Source organism: Callospermophilus lateralis, chromosome 18 (genome assembly GCF_048772815.1).
Source record: "Callospermophilus lateralis isolate mCalLat2 chromosome 18, mCalLat2.hap1, whole genome shotgun sequence".
Lineage (NCBI taxonomy): Eukaryota > Metazoa > Chordata > Mammalia > Rodentia > Sciuridae > Callospermophilus > Callospermophilus lateralis.
The window spans coordinates 66,088,427-66,105,534 of NC_135322.1; the positions used below are offsets into that span (position 1 = coordinate 66,088,427).

The 17,108-nt window shown below is 53.0% G+C and overlaps 1 protein-coding gene across 8 annotated transcripts; it reads left to right on the forward strand.

Annotated features, from left to right (window-relative positions):
• The first annotated feature begins 574 nt into the window (after positions 1-574).
• Def8 (differentially expressed in FDCP 8 homolog) lies at positions 575-16,797 on the forward strand. Of its 8 annotated transcripts, none has more exons than XM_076839517.2 (14): positions 575-638; positions 4,034-4,167; positions 5,069-5,166; positions 6,703-6,852; positions 8,120-8,261; positions 9,464-9,628; positions 10,143-10,270; positions 10,412-10,525; positions 11,525-11,605; positions 13,013-13,153; positions 13,336-13,445; positions 13,639-13,729; positions 14,559-14,791; positions 16,595-16,797. In XM_076839517.2, the coding sequence occupies exons 2-14, from the start codon at positions 4,044-4,046 to the stop codon at positions 16,602-16,604; spliced, it is 1,587 nt and encodes a 528-aa protein (XP_076695632.2). In that variant the 5' UTR covers positions 575-638; positions 4,034-4,043; the 3' UTR covers positions 16,605-16,797. The 8 variants fall into 8 exon arrangements, with proteins under 8 accessions (XP_076695632.2, XP_076695631.2, XP_076695629.2 ...); XM_076839516.2 differs by lacking the exon at positions 575-638 and adding an exon at positions 1,270-1,290 and having other exon boundaries at positions 14,559-14,825; XM_076839514.2 differs by lacking the exon at positions 575-638 and adding an exon at positions 1,270-1,290.
• The last annotated feature ends 311 nt before the right edge of the window (positions 16,798-17,108 follow it).

Consider the following 17,108-nt stretch of genomic DNA (forward strand, 5'->3'; position numbering starts at 1 on the left):
CCCCCGCCCCAGACCGGGTCTTGCAATGTTGCCCAGGCTCCAACTCCTGATCCTCTGGAGTCACTCCGGGGTGACTGGGACTGCAGGCATGCCCCTCACACACACTTTTCTTTTTTCTCTTTTCTTTTCTTTTCTTTCTTTCTTTCTTTCTTTTTTCTTTTTCTTTCTTTTTTTTTTTTTTTTGAGAGAGAGAGAGAGAGAGAGAGAGGGAGAGAGAGAGAGAGAGAGAGAGGGAGAGAATAGAATACTATTTAATATCTATCCTTCAGTTTTCGGTGGGCACAGCATCTTCATTTTATTGTATGCTGAGGATGGAACCCAGCGCCCCGCGCAGGCCAGGGAGCGCGTTACCGCTTGAGCCACATCCCCAGCCCCACTTTTCTTTTTTAAAGTGAGGTGGCTCGGTTTTAACCAGGACTTTTGCAGCCTCCAGACTTACCACGGTGAGCTGACGAGTAGCCCACTTCCCGGGGCGGGACGTGGAGGCCGCCGGGCGCCGGGCAGGGCGCGCCCTGGGGACCTGGTGTCATGAGCCTCCGGGCCGCAGGCGGCAGCAGCGCGCGGCGGGGCCGGACACAATGTAGCGGCCGAGGCGCGACGGGTTACAATGTAGCGGCGGCGGCGGCGGCGGAGTTCTGGTGAGCGCGGAGCGGCCTCGGGGCGCGGGCCCGGCCAGCGGGCGGGGAGCGGGAGCGCTGGGCCTCGGGCGCGCACGGCCCGCCCGGCGGGACCTCCTGAAGCCCGGACGCGGACGCGGACGCCGGAGCACAGAGCCGGCGGGAGGCCCCCGCGCGCCCGAGGCAGGGTTCGGACTCGCGGCCCCAGCTGCCCACCCTCTGGTCCTCTCCCGGGAGCGCCAGGCACTTCCATCTGGCAGAGTTTAGGACCTAGACGGAGGGACCTTTCCACCCAGTTAGCTGTCACCGTCAGTATGGGACCCGGGAGGCCCAAAGACCCGCATCTCTGTGCCTTCCTCAGCGATGCTGGGTTGCTCTGAGCCTCGGTTTCCCCTCTATGAAATGGGTGGGCGTGGTGGCAGACTGGTCCCCACAAGGACCTGAGCATCCCCAGGGTGCATTCGGGTAGTGGGTGAAGGGGGAGATACGGGTTGGGGGAGGTCTGTCTCTGCAGCCAGCTTCATTGGTGGGTAGTCCTTCAAGGAATGGTAACTCTGTCCCTGGGCACACCTGGGTCCTGGCAGGCCTTGTTTAAGGTACAGATGAAGTGCACTTTGTCCCCCTCCAGGGTGAACTCTCAGGACCTCCAGATGACAGCTGGAGTGGGAGCCAGGTGGGCAGGACATGGGGGTCTGATGCATGTATCCTGAAGATATCCTCAGCTTCAGTCAGCGTGCCTCTGCCCCTGGGGCTCCTCTGGCTCACTCTGACCTTTCTTTAATTGCTATGTTGGCAGTCACCTCCACTACAAGAGGGGAGATCTCTAGAGGGCAGAGGATAGAGAGTGGGGTTCTTTCTTCTCTCTCTCCCCTTTCTTGCCTGTTCCTTTCTAAGTTCAAGCCAGAATAATGGGTGCAGAGCTCTGTGGGTGACTTTGAAGGGAATGGTTTGCTGGCTCTCTACTGAAGTCAGCAGCTGTACTCTTGCAGCCAGGTGCTGGGACATCATCTATCTGCCCTCAGCAGACAGGGAAACTCGATTCCTGACCAGTCAGGGGAGAAACTAGCACTGAGGGGTCAGATGACACCACTGCTTCATCCATATGGTACTGTCATATCTTCATTTGAGAGATGAGAAGTTGGAAGTAGAGAAATGTGTAGGCTTTTACCCAAGTCATGTAGTGGGGAACTGGCGGAGCTGGGGTTTAAATTGGGCTTGCTCATCTTAACACCAAGAGGCAATCAGGTTTTGTTTGGGCTGCAAAAGACAGAACTCTATCCCCAATAACAGTGGTGTGAACGGAAGTTTGTTTCTGTCTCACTTGAAAGGAACTTCGCAGTGAGTGCTCAGGGCTCAGATGGCGTCTCCTGCAATCTTGTCATTTGGCCATCTGCATTGTGGCTTCCATGTCCCTGCCCAAGGTAGTTGCTCCAGCTCTACTCAGTACATCTTCACCCCAGACAGCAAAAGGGAGGAAGGAAGGACTGCAGAGGGGCAGCCCTCCCTTTAAGAACAATTCCCAGAAGTCTTGTGTGATCTTTTTGTTCATTTCCTATTGGTCAGAACATAGTCACATTACCATGTCTAGCTGCAGGAGAGACTGGGAAATCATGTGACAAGCCAAAAAAAAATGAGGACTCCCTACTCAAGATGAAGGCGTCAGTGAATATTGGGAGTGCATAATCTCTCCTGCTATTCTCTGGGCACTTGGGAGGTGGGTATCAGATGGCTGCCTCTGACTCTGGTGCCCAGTGTGAGCCACCCATAGTCACCAGGTGATAGTGAGAGGCCAGGCTTGAGCCACAGCACCTTCATCCTCTTCTGTACCTTCCCGTTTTGACCCAGGAGCTGCCTGTCAACAGGTGCTGGCTCCTGCCAGACTAGAACTCTGGCTGCCCAACCCATACTCCACATCAGAGGCATAACAAGCAGGACAGGATCCACAGGTGGTGTGGAGCTCCTGACTCCAGTGTAAGGACAGCATGGGGCTGGGGTGGGGCTGTTTAGCTGCCAGTGAGGTGACACTGGGACCCAAGGCAGGGCCTTTCCCTCTGGACTCAATTCTCTTCCATTTCTTTTGGGTGAGGGAGCAGAGGAGGAGTCACAGGATTGTCCTGCATATTTGAGACTATAACAGGTATGGAAGAAGCATAACCAGTACCCATGGACTTACTACACAGCTTTGAAAAATTATCTTTTGACTTCTTATGATAGTAAATCTTTTCTGTTTTTGTTTTTTTTCTTTCTTTATACAGTGGATTTAAACCAGGGTTGCTTTACCACTGAGCCACAACCCCGGCCCTTTTTGTTTTCTACTTTGAGACAGGATCTCACTAAGTTGCTTAAGGCTTGCTAAGTAGCTGAGGCTGGCCTTGAACTTGTGATCCTCTTGTTTCAGCCTTCTAAGCTGTGTGCGCCACTGTACCCAGCCTATAATAGTAAATCTTACCAAGAGCTTATTTTGTGCTCAACTTCTGTGAACCAATTTCACCTGGAAAGTGGCTGACTTGTGGATGATGGAATGGAGGCAGAGGGAGGCCGTGGAGGGAACAGGGGCAGAGAGGTTGAGGAGTGGGAGCCGTGTTTGGCTGCCTGGTTCCTGCCCAGCCAAAGCCCTTCCCTGCTACTCGGAGTCTTAGCCCTGTGTGTCCTTAGTTTGTTGAGTCCTGTGACAGGAAAGAACAGTTACTGATCCTTGACTAGGCACTTCCTTCTTGTTACCTTGGAGGACAAGGCACAGAGCTGTGGGAATGTCCCAGGTCATGTGCTCTCAGCAGGACTGGAACCCAGACCTGAGAGGTGCCAGCATAGTCTGGAACCTGGAGGCATTCTTGGAGGCTTAACCCTCCTAAACATGCATTCCTGGAGCAGGGGGAAGGTGGGCCCTGCCAGTCACACAACAGACAGCACAGCAGGGTGGGCCTGGCACTGGCTGCAGTTCCGGGAGTCGTGGTGGGGAAGGAGCACCTTAGGTTGGGATGGAGGATCACAGTTGTAGGAGACGTGTCTCGGGGAAGTGGGCCAACAGCAAGGGCATAGCAGGACTTGGCCGAGTGAGGCCAGTTTAGACTTATGGGGGACCCAGCGCTGGAGCCCTGGAGTGTCTGGGGTTAAAAAAAAAAAAAAAAAAAAACCCTGAGCTGGGAGGAAAGACCTTGGGTTCCAGAGCATCTGGCTGGGCACCCCTGGATAAGTCATATACATGACGGACATAAGAAGGGCCTGTCACTGTGGACTTCCCCAGGGGAGCCTGCCAGGGGGCCTGGAGGGGCCTGGAGGGGGCTGAGGGAGAGTCTGAGGATGGAGGCTGTAGTGTGGGGATGCTTCCTGAAAGAGGCAGGGGTTTTCGGGAGTGGGAATGCTCCATGGTGAGGCTGGGACCTGGGTCCTCATCTCGCCCTGCCTGGCGTCCGCAGGTGGAATGCTATGGAATATGATGAGAAGCTGGCCCGGTTCCGGCAGGCCCACCTCAACCCCTTCAACAAGGAGCTGGGGCCAAAGCAGCATGAGCAGGGACCTAGTGAGGAGGCCCTGGACATTTCTTCTGAAGGTAGGTGCTGGGGGACTCTGTGGGCCCCCTGACCCTTCTCCCAGCCCACCACCTTTCCCCCCACTGCCCTCTCCAGCATGCTGGCTTTCTCCCAGAGTGGGTTCCCGAGGGCACAGTCCTTTCTGCCTGCTCTGTGGATTGCTTCTGCCTTCTTGCCAGCAGGAGCTTTTGAGGACAGGGATTTGGGTCTGGTGTGCCCCTGCTGAATCCCAGGCCTGGCACATAGTCCATGCTCAGAGGACACTTGTGGAACAAACTCAGAGCCAAGACTGGTGGGGGAAGTTAGCAGGTGGAGCCTCCTGTGCAGAGGCCCCTGCTCACCTAGGGGTCAGGAGGGTGTGAATCCAGGAACGCAGAGGTGGCCTGGAGTACACACCAGAGTACGGATTCTGTGTTATGACTGTTCAGTGGCTACACCACACACACACACACTTCCTTTTTTTTAGAAATTCAGTTGCTTTTTTGGCTGTGTAAAATCAGTGCAGAGTCCATGTAGTTATACATCAGGTATCTGCTGTAGAAACTGAGATGTTTCTATAAAGCTATCTTGTAGGCCTCTTTTAGCACCATTGAATACCATTCCACCTCATCTTTTTTTTTAATATCTATTTTTCAGTTTTAGGTGGACATCATATCTTTATTTTACATTTATGTGGTGCTGAGGATCGAACCCAGGCCCTTGCACGTTCTAGGCGAGCGCTCTACCACTGAGCCACAATCCCAGCCCCTCCACCTCATCTTTTTGAATTAAACCAAATGGGCGGGCAGAACTGAGTCTACCTGCGTCCCACTTCCCAGCTCCAGGGGCCCCAGTTTCCTTCCTGGGGGATGAGGGGCATGAGAGAGAGCAGGCTGACTTTTCTTTCCTACCATCCTCCACGCCCATCCTCTCGTCCTCCAGAGACCCTGCCTGAGCTGCCCCCGGGGGAGCCTGAGTTCCACTGCTCGGAGCGCGTGATGGATCTTGGCCTGTCTGAGGACCACTTCTCCCGCCCTGTGGTGAGGTTGGGGTCTGGGAGGGAGAGGGCTGAACCATGGGGTAGGAGGTGTGCAGTCTCCCTCCCCAGGGAGCCACCATTTTCAGGTGCTGATAGTCCCCTCCTCAGCCAAGTCCCCTGGAGCTGGAATCTGAGCCTGTGGGAGAGCAGATGGAGAAAGCCTGGGTCTGGAGCTTGAGGACCTGGCTTCCGCCCTCCTCTAGGCTCCTAGTCCAGAGTCTTGGGGAGCAAGGGTGAGGGTGGGTGAGGGCCAGCAGGAGGCCTTCCCTGTCTCCCCAGCCGCCCAGCACTGAAGGGCCACTCTTGCTTGTTCTACATGAAGTTCTACAAAAGCGTCACTTTGAATGAAAAGTGAATGTGGAAGAGCTGGAATTCTTTTAAAAGTTAGAAAGCCTTTAGTTTTATGCAAACTATCTCCAACTTTTATTTGAGAGAAACATAGTAAAATCAGAATGTAACTTAAATAAAAAGATTTAGCCAGAAGTCACCCAATTCTAATTCATTTTTCATTTTGTATGTGGCCTTAAAACGTTGCCCATGCAGATACATGTTTTTATCTTTATCATAACATTTTGAATACTTCCTTTTGGCCACAGACTTTCCAAGGAGAAGGGAAGGGTGCCATCTTCTCTTTGCCTGGGTCTCTCAGAGCCCAGCATACCGGTAGATGAGGAAGGCTCCAACCTGCTCAGCTCCAGGAGCTGCCTCCCTGTGGTCCGTTCTGAGTCTGGGGCTGAGCAAATCCCTGCTAGTCTGGTGGTGGTGGACACCTCCAGGCTCCTTTATTGGCATTTGTCTGGGCTTGGCAATTGAGCCAAGTGGCCATTTCCTCTCCTTTATGACAGCAGTATCATTTCCCCAGCTTTCCTCCCGAGGGGAAGTTCTTTTGAAGGAAGTGTAACAGTCAGCCACAGGGGTGCACACTTGTAATCCCAGTGACTTGGGAGGCTGAGGCAGGAGAATTGCAAGTTTAAGGCTAATTTTCTCAGCAACTTAGTGAGACCCTGTCTCAAAAAAAAAAATAAAAAAAAAATACCACCACCACCAACAACAAACCAGCACTGGGGATGTAGGTCAGTGGTTAAGAGTACAAACAAACAAACAAATAGTAAGTGAAATAGTAGAGTCAACAAAACAAAACAAAAAAACAAACCCCATTCAAATTTCTGGAAAAAAAAAAAGGAAGTTAGTGTGCTTGTGTGTGGAGGAGTGGGGGTTGGGCTGGGGACCACATCAGCTTCCAGCATGTCAAACAAGCCTGTACCACTGAGCGTCCATCCCAGCCCTTGGAAGTCGTATTTTGGAAAGCATCCTGAATCACTAGGTCTTCAGAAGTCTGTGGGTAGACTAGCCCAGTGGGGGGCAGGCCGTGCAGGATGGATTCTGACTGTGCTGCTGATTCTCCTGGGCTTGGAACAAGTCCTCATCTGGGGGAAGGGCTTGAGGTCTGCTCTGTGCCTAACTGTCCATGAGGACCAGTCTGGCCTCCAAGCGGGAGTCCGAGGAGTGGCCATCTGACTGCTCCCCAACCTGGCAGGGTCTGTTCCTGGCCTCCGATGTTCAGCAACTACAGCAGGCAATTGAGGAATGCAAGCAGGTGATCCTGGAGCTGCCTGAGCAGTCGGAGAAGCAGAAGGACGCAGTGGTGAGGCTCATCCACCTGCGGCTGAAGCTCCAGGAGCTGAAGGTGGGTGCTCGCCGGCTGTGCCACAGAGGGAGCCTAGAGCCAGGGCTGTAGCAGTGGGGACAGGAGCACCAGGGTGGCCTCCAGTTCCCTCCCTGGTGCGTCTTTTTGGGCTCTGAGGGGCTGAGATATAAAGGCATCTAGAAATGCAGAGTGAGAGATGGGCCCTTATCCCATGTGCAGGCTTCTCCCTTCTTGGTTTCGAGGAACAGAAACCTGAAATTAAGTAGCTTAAACGAGAAGGAAAGTATTTTCTTGTTAACCAACAGATCCTCAGGAGTCCTGCCCTCTTTTGTTCTGCTTTCATGTTTGACCCCTCCTCAGCAGTCCGCGGCAGGTGATGCAGACACGAGCCCAGCAACAGCAGCCTGGCTTTGCAGCAGAGGAGAGCTTCCTTTCCTTTTTTTTTGGTGGTTCTGGGGATGGAACTAGGGCCTCCTGCCAGTTAGGCAAGTGCTCTACCACCGAGACAACCCCCAGTCTGAAGCTCCCCTTTGTTAGTGGTCAAGGCAGAAGTCAGTCCTGGCCCTCCTGACCTCTGATTGGCCGGTCCTGCCACATGCCCAGCAGTGGGCCAGCTCTGGTCATGTGCCCCACTGAAGCAAGAGTGGGGGCAATACCTCTTTGAGCCACATCCTCCTCTCTAGATGAGGAGGAGGAGTTTCCTGACAGGAGAACAGAAGGAGGTAATGAATCCCAGAGTCCAAAATCCCTAGGTGTCCACTGCAGGCCAGTTGTGTTCCTCGGCTTGGCTGTCATTGTGTGCCCTGCAGTGACCCACAGTGTGTGTGTGGCCACAGCCTTCCTGATTTCCTAATGAAGACTCCACATCAGGAGACCCTGGGGAATCAGTAAGGCTGTGGCCACACACACATCCAAAAATTCAGTGGTTTAAAGGAGATTGGTGTGTGGTGGCCCAGGGCCTGTGAAACAGGTCATGGTGTTGAAGACCAAGCCATCCTCTTTCATGGCTCTGCCATTCCCTGGGGGGTCCAAAAGGGCTCCACACCACGTCACTTTGGTCTGCACCCAGCCAGCAAAGGGAGAGTAGACCATTCCTGCTCCCAGGGCAGACCCAGGTGGCAAGTGGCTGAAAGGGATGCCGGGAAATGGAGTGGGTGGTCTGCCCCTGACGGACTGTCTTTCTGTTGCTAATGGGAACTCGAACTCCTATAAGCAGTGCCTGGAAGAAATCAGTAGAGGGGCTAGAATAAAGGAAAGGAGTCGAAACCAACTCACTGGTGACCCTTTCCTGGCTCTTTGTCTGTAGGACCCCAATGAGGATGAGCCCAACATTAGGGTCCTTCTTGAGCACCGCTTCTACAAGGAGAAGAGCAAGAGTGTCAAGCAGACCTGCGACAAGTGCAGCACTGTCATCTGGGGGCTCATTCAGACTTGGTACACCTGCACAGGTAGGCCAAGACTGAGACCCACTCCTACTGCATGAGCAGTCTAGGTCTCTGGGGCAGGGCAGGAAGTCCAGAGCTCTGCTTCCAGATGTGGGTCATGTTCAGGTGAATCCTCTATAGTGTACACAGTGGACCACGACCTATGTGTGCTGGAGATACACGGAACAGTCGGGGGCAAAGATCCTGCCTTCACTGGCCTGCATCCAGATCCAAGCTGTCCAGTACAGTGGTCACTAGCTATACATGGCCATCAAATTTAAACAGGAATAAATCAGTGGTACTGTCTACATTGTGAGTGCTCAATAGCCACCTGAGGCTGGTGGCTGCCACACTGGACAGTATAGAGAGAACATTTCCATCACTGCAGAAGATTTCCTTGGTTGAAATATCAGACTAGAAAATGACATGGTAGTAAAGAAAAAAGGGAACGGGAATAGGATGTATGGTGGGTAGAGTGGGTACCACTTTAGGGTGCCCACGTGACATTTAAGCAAATGCTTGGAGGTCAGGGAACAAGGCAGGGATGTACCTAGGGAGGGGTGTTTTGATTGAGGAAGCCATGTGATGAAGGGTCCCGTGGCTGAAGTCTTCAAGGAGGAGCAGACGACAGCGACTGGAGCACCCTGTGTGAGGAGGTGTGGTGAAGGTGGCTTGTTTGTAGAGCCATAGGTGCTCGACGGCTTTAGACTCTGGCTGCTGAGTTGAGCAGGGTGGAAGGAGGGGGCAAAGCCGGAAGGAGAGGTGAGTAGAAGGGGGAGGGTACGAAACTCTGATGGGTACGATGGAGTGAGAGGTGGCTGAGGCCATGCCAGCTGGGGGTTTGGGTGTGCAGTGTAAAAGATAAGGGGAGTTGGCATAACTCATGGTGTCTGGGCTCAGCTGTGGATGGATGGAGCTGCTGAAAAACAGAGGGGAAACAGGACTGGGGATGGAACAGAAGAGTGAGAGTTCCATTGGGAAAGCTTGGGTTTGGTGGGTGGGAATGGCAGGTTGGCCCCAGGACATGTGTGTCCTTAGTTGAGAGATAAGGCTCAGGGAACTGTGAGGATCTTTAAGGCACTTCTGGGGCCATGCCACAATAAGGTCTTGGGTTGATCTGGACACTGCAGCAGAAATGTGCAGGATGCAGAGTGGTCCTGCTGAAGGCAGCCTGTGCTGCAGGACCCTCCTCTCCACTTCTAAGAGGCCTGGTTGTTCCCACCCAGGGTGTTACTACCGCTGCCACAGCAAGTGCTTGAGCCTCATCTCCAAGCCCTGCGTGAGCTCCAAAGTTAGCCACCAGGCTGAGTATGAGCTGAACATCTGCCCTGAGACAGGGCTGGACAGCCAGGATTACCGCTGCGCTGAGTGCCGGGTGCCCATCTCTTTGCGTGAGTGGTGGCAGGGAGAACAGGGTGAGGGAGCTGCTCCAGCATGGGTAGTGGAAGGGTGAAGTGAGGTCTGGGGGTCAGTCCCTGCTCCCTGTCTGTGGGAAGTGACTGACAATTGCATTTCTGACTAAGAGCAAGCTGAGGTTCTAGCTCTTTCCTGACTTGCCCACCTCTCTACGTGGCTGGGACCAAAGCTCAGCTCTGTGGCCCTCTGTCACAGGAAGCCCACCCAGGCAGGGACCAGGAGAACCACAGGCTAGCCATACAGAGTGGGTGTTTGGGGACTTACCAGCATTCATTCCTGGGTCCCCCGAGCGGTCCTATAGTAGGATCCTCCTGCCCTGTTTAAATGGTGATCAAACTGAGGGCATAGCCCCTCAGCCTCATGGCTTAGGGGTTGTAGGTCTGGTCTGGAGGGTGGGATCACTGACCCTGCTTTCTATTTTCTGTGGGCTGTGGGCTGGTGAGGCAGGCTGTGGCTGCCACAGTGACCTTGAATGGCTGATCCCCACAGGGGGCGTGCCCAGCGAGGCCCGTCAGTGCGACTACACAGGCCAGTACTACTGCAGCCACTGCCACTGGAATGACCTGGCCGTCATCCCCGCACGAGTGGTGCACAACTGGGACTTTGAGCCCCGCAAGGTGGGGGTTGGGGACAGGGAAGAGGGCCTGGGGAGGGAGAGCCAACTGGCAGGCAAGCGGTGGGTGTGTCCCATGGCCAGCAGGCACGTGTGGGCGGGATTTGGCTCCCTGGGCTGGCATGGTCACTGCACCACCCCGCAGGTGTCTCGCTGCAGCATGCGCTACCTGGCGCTGATGGTGTCCCGGCCAGTGCTCCGACTCCGGGAGATCAACCCTCTGCTCTTCAACTACGTGGAGGAGCTGGTGGAGATCCGGGTGAGGCTAAGGGCGGGCAGGATGCTGTATCTGATGGATTCCGTTTTCTAGCAGTGGGGGGCCACAAAAGGTGTGCGCAGAGGAGAGGTACTGCTTAGGTCCAACAGGCCGCTTGGCTGCCCTGCAGATGGACAGTGCTGAGACTGTCCTGGAGCAGTCTGATCAGGACGGAGGCGATTTTTTAATTTCTAGTAGTCTTATTGAAAAAGTAAAAAGAAACAGGTGAAGATGTTTACTAATGTATTTTTTGTAACCCGGTGTATCCAAAAGGTGATTTAAATGTGCAATCAATATGTAAAATTATTGATCTATTGTACCCTTTGTGTGTGCCACTCTGAGAATGCCGGTGTGTGCTGTGTACTTAGTACAGACCAGTTACGTTCACGTGCTCAGCGCTATGTGGGCTGGTATCCACTTTCAGCCACGAGGGAGAGCTAGGACTGAGGGCAGACTGAGGCTCTGTCCAGGTAGGAGGTGCCACATGGCCTCAGGCCAGGTGGGGGAAAGGGTTAGTTCCCATGTCACATGGGAGAGGACCCCCAGCAGGTTGAGTCGCCAACGCCACAGGGCTGATGAGAGATGTGGGATCTAATTGGAATTCAGTTCAGTGCTGGATGTGGACCAGTATTGCCCTGATGGGTGCATTGCAGGCCTGGGGAGCTGGGATAAGCAGAGTGGGTGGGGGATTCTGTGGGCGATAGTAAATGAACCTCAAGATCCTGACGTGAGTGTGGCTGGAACTCTCGGATCTGGGACCATCCTGAGGAAACTGAGGGTACCTCCCCATTCCCTGCTCATCCTGTTGCCACGCAGACTGTAAACTGAGGCCACCTAGTGGACATGAGCCCATAAAACCAGCATAGGGCCAGTCCCTTTGCCTTGCTGACGAGGTCACGGCGAGGGGCCATGACCACCTTTCTGGATCTGTGTGCCCCTACTGTGTCCTATATGCCTCCCCTCTGCCCTAGCTGAGGAGTTAACCTGCTCCCTTGTCCACAGAAGCTGCGCCAGGACATTCTGCTCATGAAGCCATACTTCATCACTTGCAAGGAGGCCATGGAAGCTCGTCTGCTACTGCAGGTCAGACTATCAGAGGGACTGGCCCCAAAGAGCCAGGGTGATGGAATCATCTCACACTCAGAACTTTTCAGATAACTTGGTAGTTGTGTATATTTAGCTTTTAGCAGTCTGGGCCTCCCAAACTGTACCGGAACACCAGGTTGATAATAAGCCATCAGATAGTCTACCCACAGAAGTGTTCTTTGATTATTTCAGTTTTGGAAACAGATGAGTAAGATGTCCTTCAACCTTCATGTGAGTCTCCATGGGGTTGAACCTGGCCCAGCCTCCTCCAACAGGAGGAACACAAGTTGTCTTTTTTTTTTTTTTAATATCTTTAATTTTTATTTATACATTTTTATGTGGTACTTAGGATTGAACCCAGTGCCTCACACATGCTAGGTGAGCGTTCTACCAGTGAGCCACAACCCCAGCCCAGGAGGAACACAAGTTTTATTTTATTTTTTCATTTATTTTTTAGTTGTAGATGAACACAATATCTTTATTTTATTTTATGTGGTGCTGAGGATCGAACCCAGGGCCTCACACATGCTAGGCGAGTGCTCTACTGCTGAGTCACAACCCCATCCCAAACACAAGTTTTAAAACTCACCTGTTTGGGGCTGGGGATGTGACTCAAGCGGTAGCGCACTCGTCTGGCATGGGTGAGTCCAGGGTTCGATCCTCAGCACCACATACAAACAAAGATGTTGTGTCCGCCGAAAACTAAATAAATAGATAAATAAATATTTAAAACAAAAACAAAAACAAAAAACTCACCTGTTTAGGGGCTGGGCCTGTGGCTCAGTGGTAGAAGGCTTGCTTAGCATTTGTGAGGCTCTAAGTTCCATCCTCAGCACCACATAAACATAAATAAATAAAACAAAGGTCTTGTGTTCAACTGCAACCAAAAGAAATATTTAGAATAAACCACCTGTTTATTCTTCAACCAACATTCACGACTCTGGTCTGGATTCTGAAAACAGTGAATAGGACAAGCAGGAGAGCTTTGCACCCTTGGAGAGTGCCCATCAGTCAGGAATTCAAGAAAAACGAGTATATGTCAGAGATGGGCACAGTGGACAAGAGAAGGCAGGGAAGGGAACAGGGAGTGGGGCAGGTGCCAGGCAGGGGAACTGGGACCAGGAAGAGGGACAGCCAGAATTGGGAAGGACTGCAAGAGGGGAGTAGTGGGACCACCACTGTGGCTGAAGGGGCATCAGAGGGGCAAGGAGAATAGGGGCATATAGACCCAGAAACATGGCCTGGGCTCCGTGACCCTCTTAGGCGTCCCCAGGCTCCTGGATTCTGTTCTTGAGCCCACACACAGGTACCTTCCTCAGCACCCTGAGCCCTGACAGTGGGAGTGGCCTGGGTGGAGGGGAGGGCCCTTGCTCTGTGCTTGGGGTAACATCTTCTGGCTCACAGCTCCAGGACCGGCAGCACTTTGTGGAGAACGATGAGATGTACTCCATCCAGGACCTGTTGGATGTCCACGTGGGCCGCCTGGGCTGCTCGCTCACTGAGACCCACACACTCTTCGCCAAGCACATCAAGCTGGACTGTGAGGTGGGTCTCCATAGCCTCCATGGTTGGGGTCTGGACCAGAGGGACCGTAAAGCTGCTCTTTGGCCCTCCAGACTCAAGAGCTGGGATTGGCAGAAGCAGCAGCTGGGTCCAGCATATCCATGGCCCGAGCTGGCACCTACCTGCCCACCTTCAATTCCCACACTGTTTCCCCTTCCTACCAGCGGTGCCAGGCCAAGGGCTTCGTGTGTGAGCTCTGCAGAGAGGGCGATGTGCTGTTCCCATTTGACAGCCACACATCTGTGTGTGCCGACTGCTCAGCCGTCTTCCACAGGTGGGTGTGGCCTGGACCCAACTTCAAACTGGTTGCTGAGCTCAGCTGTGGCTCTGTCTGCCCTCAGCTGTGGCTGGTCTGTGTGAGCCTCACTGCTGTCCCCGAGAGACAGGGAAACAGACCTTTGGGCCTTGGCTGATTCTGAGATACGCAGTTAGATCCTGGTGTCTGACTAAAGTAAAAATCCTATTAGGGATGAATGCCCACGGAGCTGGGAAGGGACTGCTGCAGCCCAGATGGCCCTGCACTTGCTCCCTCTGCACCAGTGGCATTCACTCTTTCAGGTCAGTACAGGCCAAATGTTCCCAAGCTTTAGTTCCTGAAACCCTTAGTGCCTCAGTTACTTAAAACAAACAAACAAAAAAACAAACAAACAAAACTAACACTTTTGATTCCTAAGTACCTATGTCTAAACAGTGTTATAAGGATTTATGTCCTGAAGATTTATTTAGTGGCTGTTTGGAAAAATAACACACATAAATTAGAAGAAAAGCATTTTGAATTTTGTTGTTCAATAAGTATCATTTTCTACTAATGATACATGTGTACATGCTGGGCCCTGAAGTCAAGTGGGACACTATCCCCATGTTCTGCCCGCACTGATTTTTGCTGGGCATCTGCTGTTTGTCATCGCAACTGATGACATCTCAGCTCTCCACAGCTAGGGACTCACAGAATCCCTTGAGCTAGTAGTCTGCATGTGCCTCACGCACTTCAAATATTGCTGTGTTCTCTTCAAAGAAGTAAATGAGCTGGTAGAGCCCCACACACTCTCTGCAGTGCCCTGGCATGCCTGGACACGCAGCTTAGAACCATGGGTAGAAGCACCAGAGTGGCATGAACAGCAGAGACAGTCAAGTAGCTACAAGTGTGGAGCCTAGGTGTGACCGCCTGGCTGAGCCCCACTAACTAGGAGCCTGCAGTGTTGGGCACAGTCGTGGGCCTCAAGGTCAGTGACACCTGGAGGAAGACCCTGCTCCTGTCCTGCGGTACTGAACATCTGTGAGCCTGCTTCTGTGTTGGTAGAGGGTAATGGAAGCTCACTCAGGAGGCTGTGAGAGTCCCATGGTATAATTCTACATGCAGAGTCCCAGCCTGTCTTTCTGCCCCCAGGGACTGCTACTACGACAACTCAACCACATGCCCCAAGTGTGCCCGGCTCAACTTGAGGAAGCAGTCGCTCTTCCAGGAGCCCGACCCAGACTTGGATGCCTAGAGCACTGGCACCCACCTGCCTGTCTGGCACCCACCCTACTGGCATTGTCAGAGCCAGGGTGCTGTTTCTGCCCTGAAGACCCTTTGGGTGCATCCTCTGGATGTCTTCACTCCTGCTGGGCCAGAAGTGGGTGAGCAGTGCCCACCAGGACTGATGATCTCCAGGTGCTGGCTGGACTTGGGGCCTCTGCACCTGGCTGTTAACTTGGTGTGCTGCTGTGAGGGGTCACAGTGTAGCCCTACCCTCCACCCCCACTATAGGATTCCTTGGTCAGGGTGCGACTTTCTAGGGGGATAGGGAAGGACCTCTGGCTTCCCCAGTGACACAGCATCCCCAATCCCCTAGGGCCAAGGCTTCTGGGTTCTAGAGATGCCCCTCCCTGCTCCTGTCCAAGCCACTCTGCAGCTGGTCAGGTAAAGACCCCCAGAGGGCTTCAGAGGAGTGGCCAGTGAGACCTGAGCATGCCAGCTGCATACACCCAGCCTTGGGCCTGTTCCACCTGCTCTGGCGGAGGCTTTAGATTCGACCTGAAGACCAACCCTTCTGGTCCCTTGCCTCTTTGGGAGCTTCCGATCTCCCCTGGCTGGGCCTCTTCAAGGTTGTGTCCATGGCACCACCTGAGGTTCCTCTAAGTCATCCGTGGCCATCAGTCCATTGGGTCCCTGCCCTCCCTGATCAGGAAAGGGAGGCTTCCTGCTGTGGCGCTTCTCCTTGTGGGTGCGCTTGCTGCTGCTCTTGCTCTGGACCAGCCCCCTTATCCTGGTGCTCTGAGATGAGTGGTGGTGGGCCCAGCCCAAGAAGGGTGTCCTGGCCTCCGGTGTGTAGCAGGACTGGGTCCCTGGAGGAGGTTCCAGGTCAGGTAAAGGAGTTGGGTACAATAGGCCTGTGTGGCATTCCTTGAGATCACATTTGTCCCTGGAGCTTTGTCTTGCTGCCAGTCTGTGAAGAGCTCCAGAGAGCTCAGAGATGACCATCCAGAAAGTTTTGGTTTGGGGCCTGAGGCCTGAGAAATGGGAATATTTGCTGGAGGAAGAACGAAGCAGGAGGTGTAGAGCTCATGCAAGAATGTCCAGACCTGGAAGGTGGATAGGACCCAAGGCTTTTCAGTGGGAAAGCCACTCCCAGCGTTGGGGTTTGCACTTTACAGTCCTAGGGATGGGGATGTTGCAAGAGGGATGTCAGGACATGGTCTCCTAGTCATCTGTCCCTGGACAGCTGGGGTTGCTTTTGTCTGTCCCTTTCCTCCCCACCCTAGACTGTGCTTGGCTTTGGACATACACAGGGGGTGGGCAGAGGGCAGGTGATGGCTGTCCATCACCTGAGACTAAGCCCAAGAGACACTTCAGCCAGCAGGACACAGCCCAGCTTGCTGGCTTATTCTGGGGGTGGGGGGTTGGGGTGAAACAGCACCCTCCTTTTCCGGCTGTGCCACCAGTTGGCTTGAGGCAAGGCGCTTGCTGTGTTTTGCCTCAGTTTCCCCATCTGGAAAATGGGGAAAGTGGTATAGACCTACCTCAGGGTGGAACAGTGACAAGGGGACACTGTTGAAATTCTTTAAGGAGTGTGACATGAGGTCGGGTCAGTGGTGGGTCCCTATCCTGCTTCCCCTTTCTCTTTGGGATTGAATGGGGGGGGGCAAAGGCTAAGTGCCCTTTTCCTATACCCCTAAATCTGCATGTCTATCACTTCTGCATCACATTTCTGTCACGTGGATATTGGTCATTCCTGAATCTCCTGTGTAGTCAACATCACGTTATTCTAGTTACAATATATTATGTCCTTAGAAAACATCTGTAGGCTGGCATTTGTTGGACAAAGCGTTGGCTCCCACTTTTTAGATATTCCCCACTTCTCCCACTACTACTGTGCTTTTTTTAAACTCATCTCTATACCTTGTCCCCTAACACCTCTTCTCTACCTTTCTGGATGACAGTCGTCTTTAATTAGAATCATGTGTGGAAACTTCTACTGGTCACAGCATGATAGGAAGAACCACAGCCAGAAGTTGATTTGCATGGCCAGCATCTTATAGAAGACTACACCCAAAGATACCCATAGCGTGGAACACGGATGGCCTGAGGAAGGCCCAGTCACAGTAATGCCACCATCTGTGTCTCATTAAATGTGTTCTCTAGACTCTGGTGTTTGTGGTGAATCTGGGATAAAGCAGAGTTGTTTGACATAAAAGCCAACATCAGGGGTAGGAAACCTCATGGCCTTCCCCTCCAGCAGGCTTAAATGTACCTGGTTTCGGGTGAAGTTGGAAGAAGTGCTTAACATGGGGCTGGGGTTGTGGCTCAGCAGCAGAGCGCTTGCCTAGCACTTGCGAGGCCCTGGTTCGATCCTCAGTACCACATAAAAATAAATAAATAAAATGAAGGTATTAAAAAAGAAGAAGAAGAAGAAGTAGTGCTTAAGATGGTGTCAGACAGATCAAGACCTGAGCC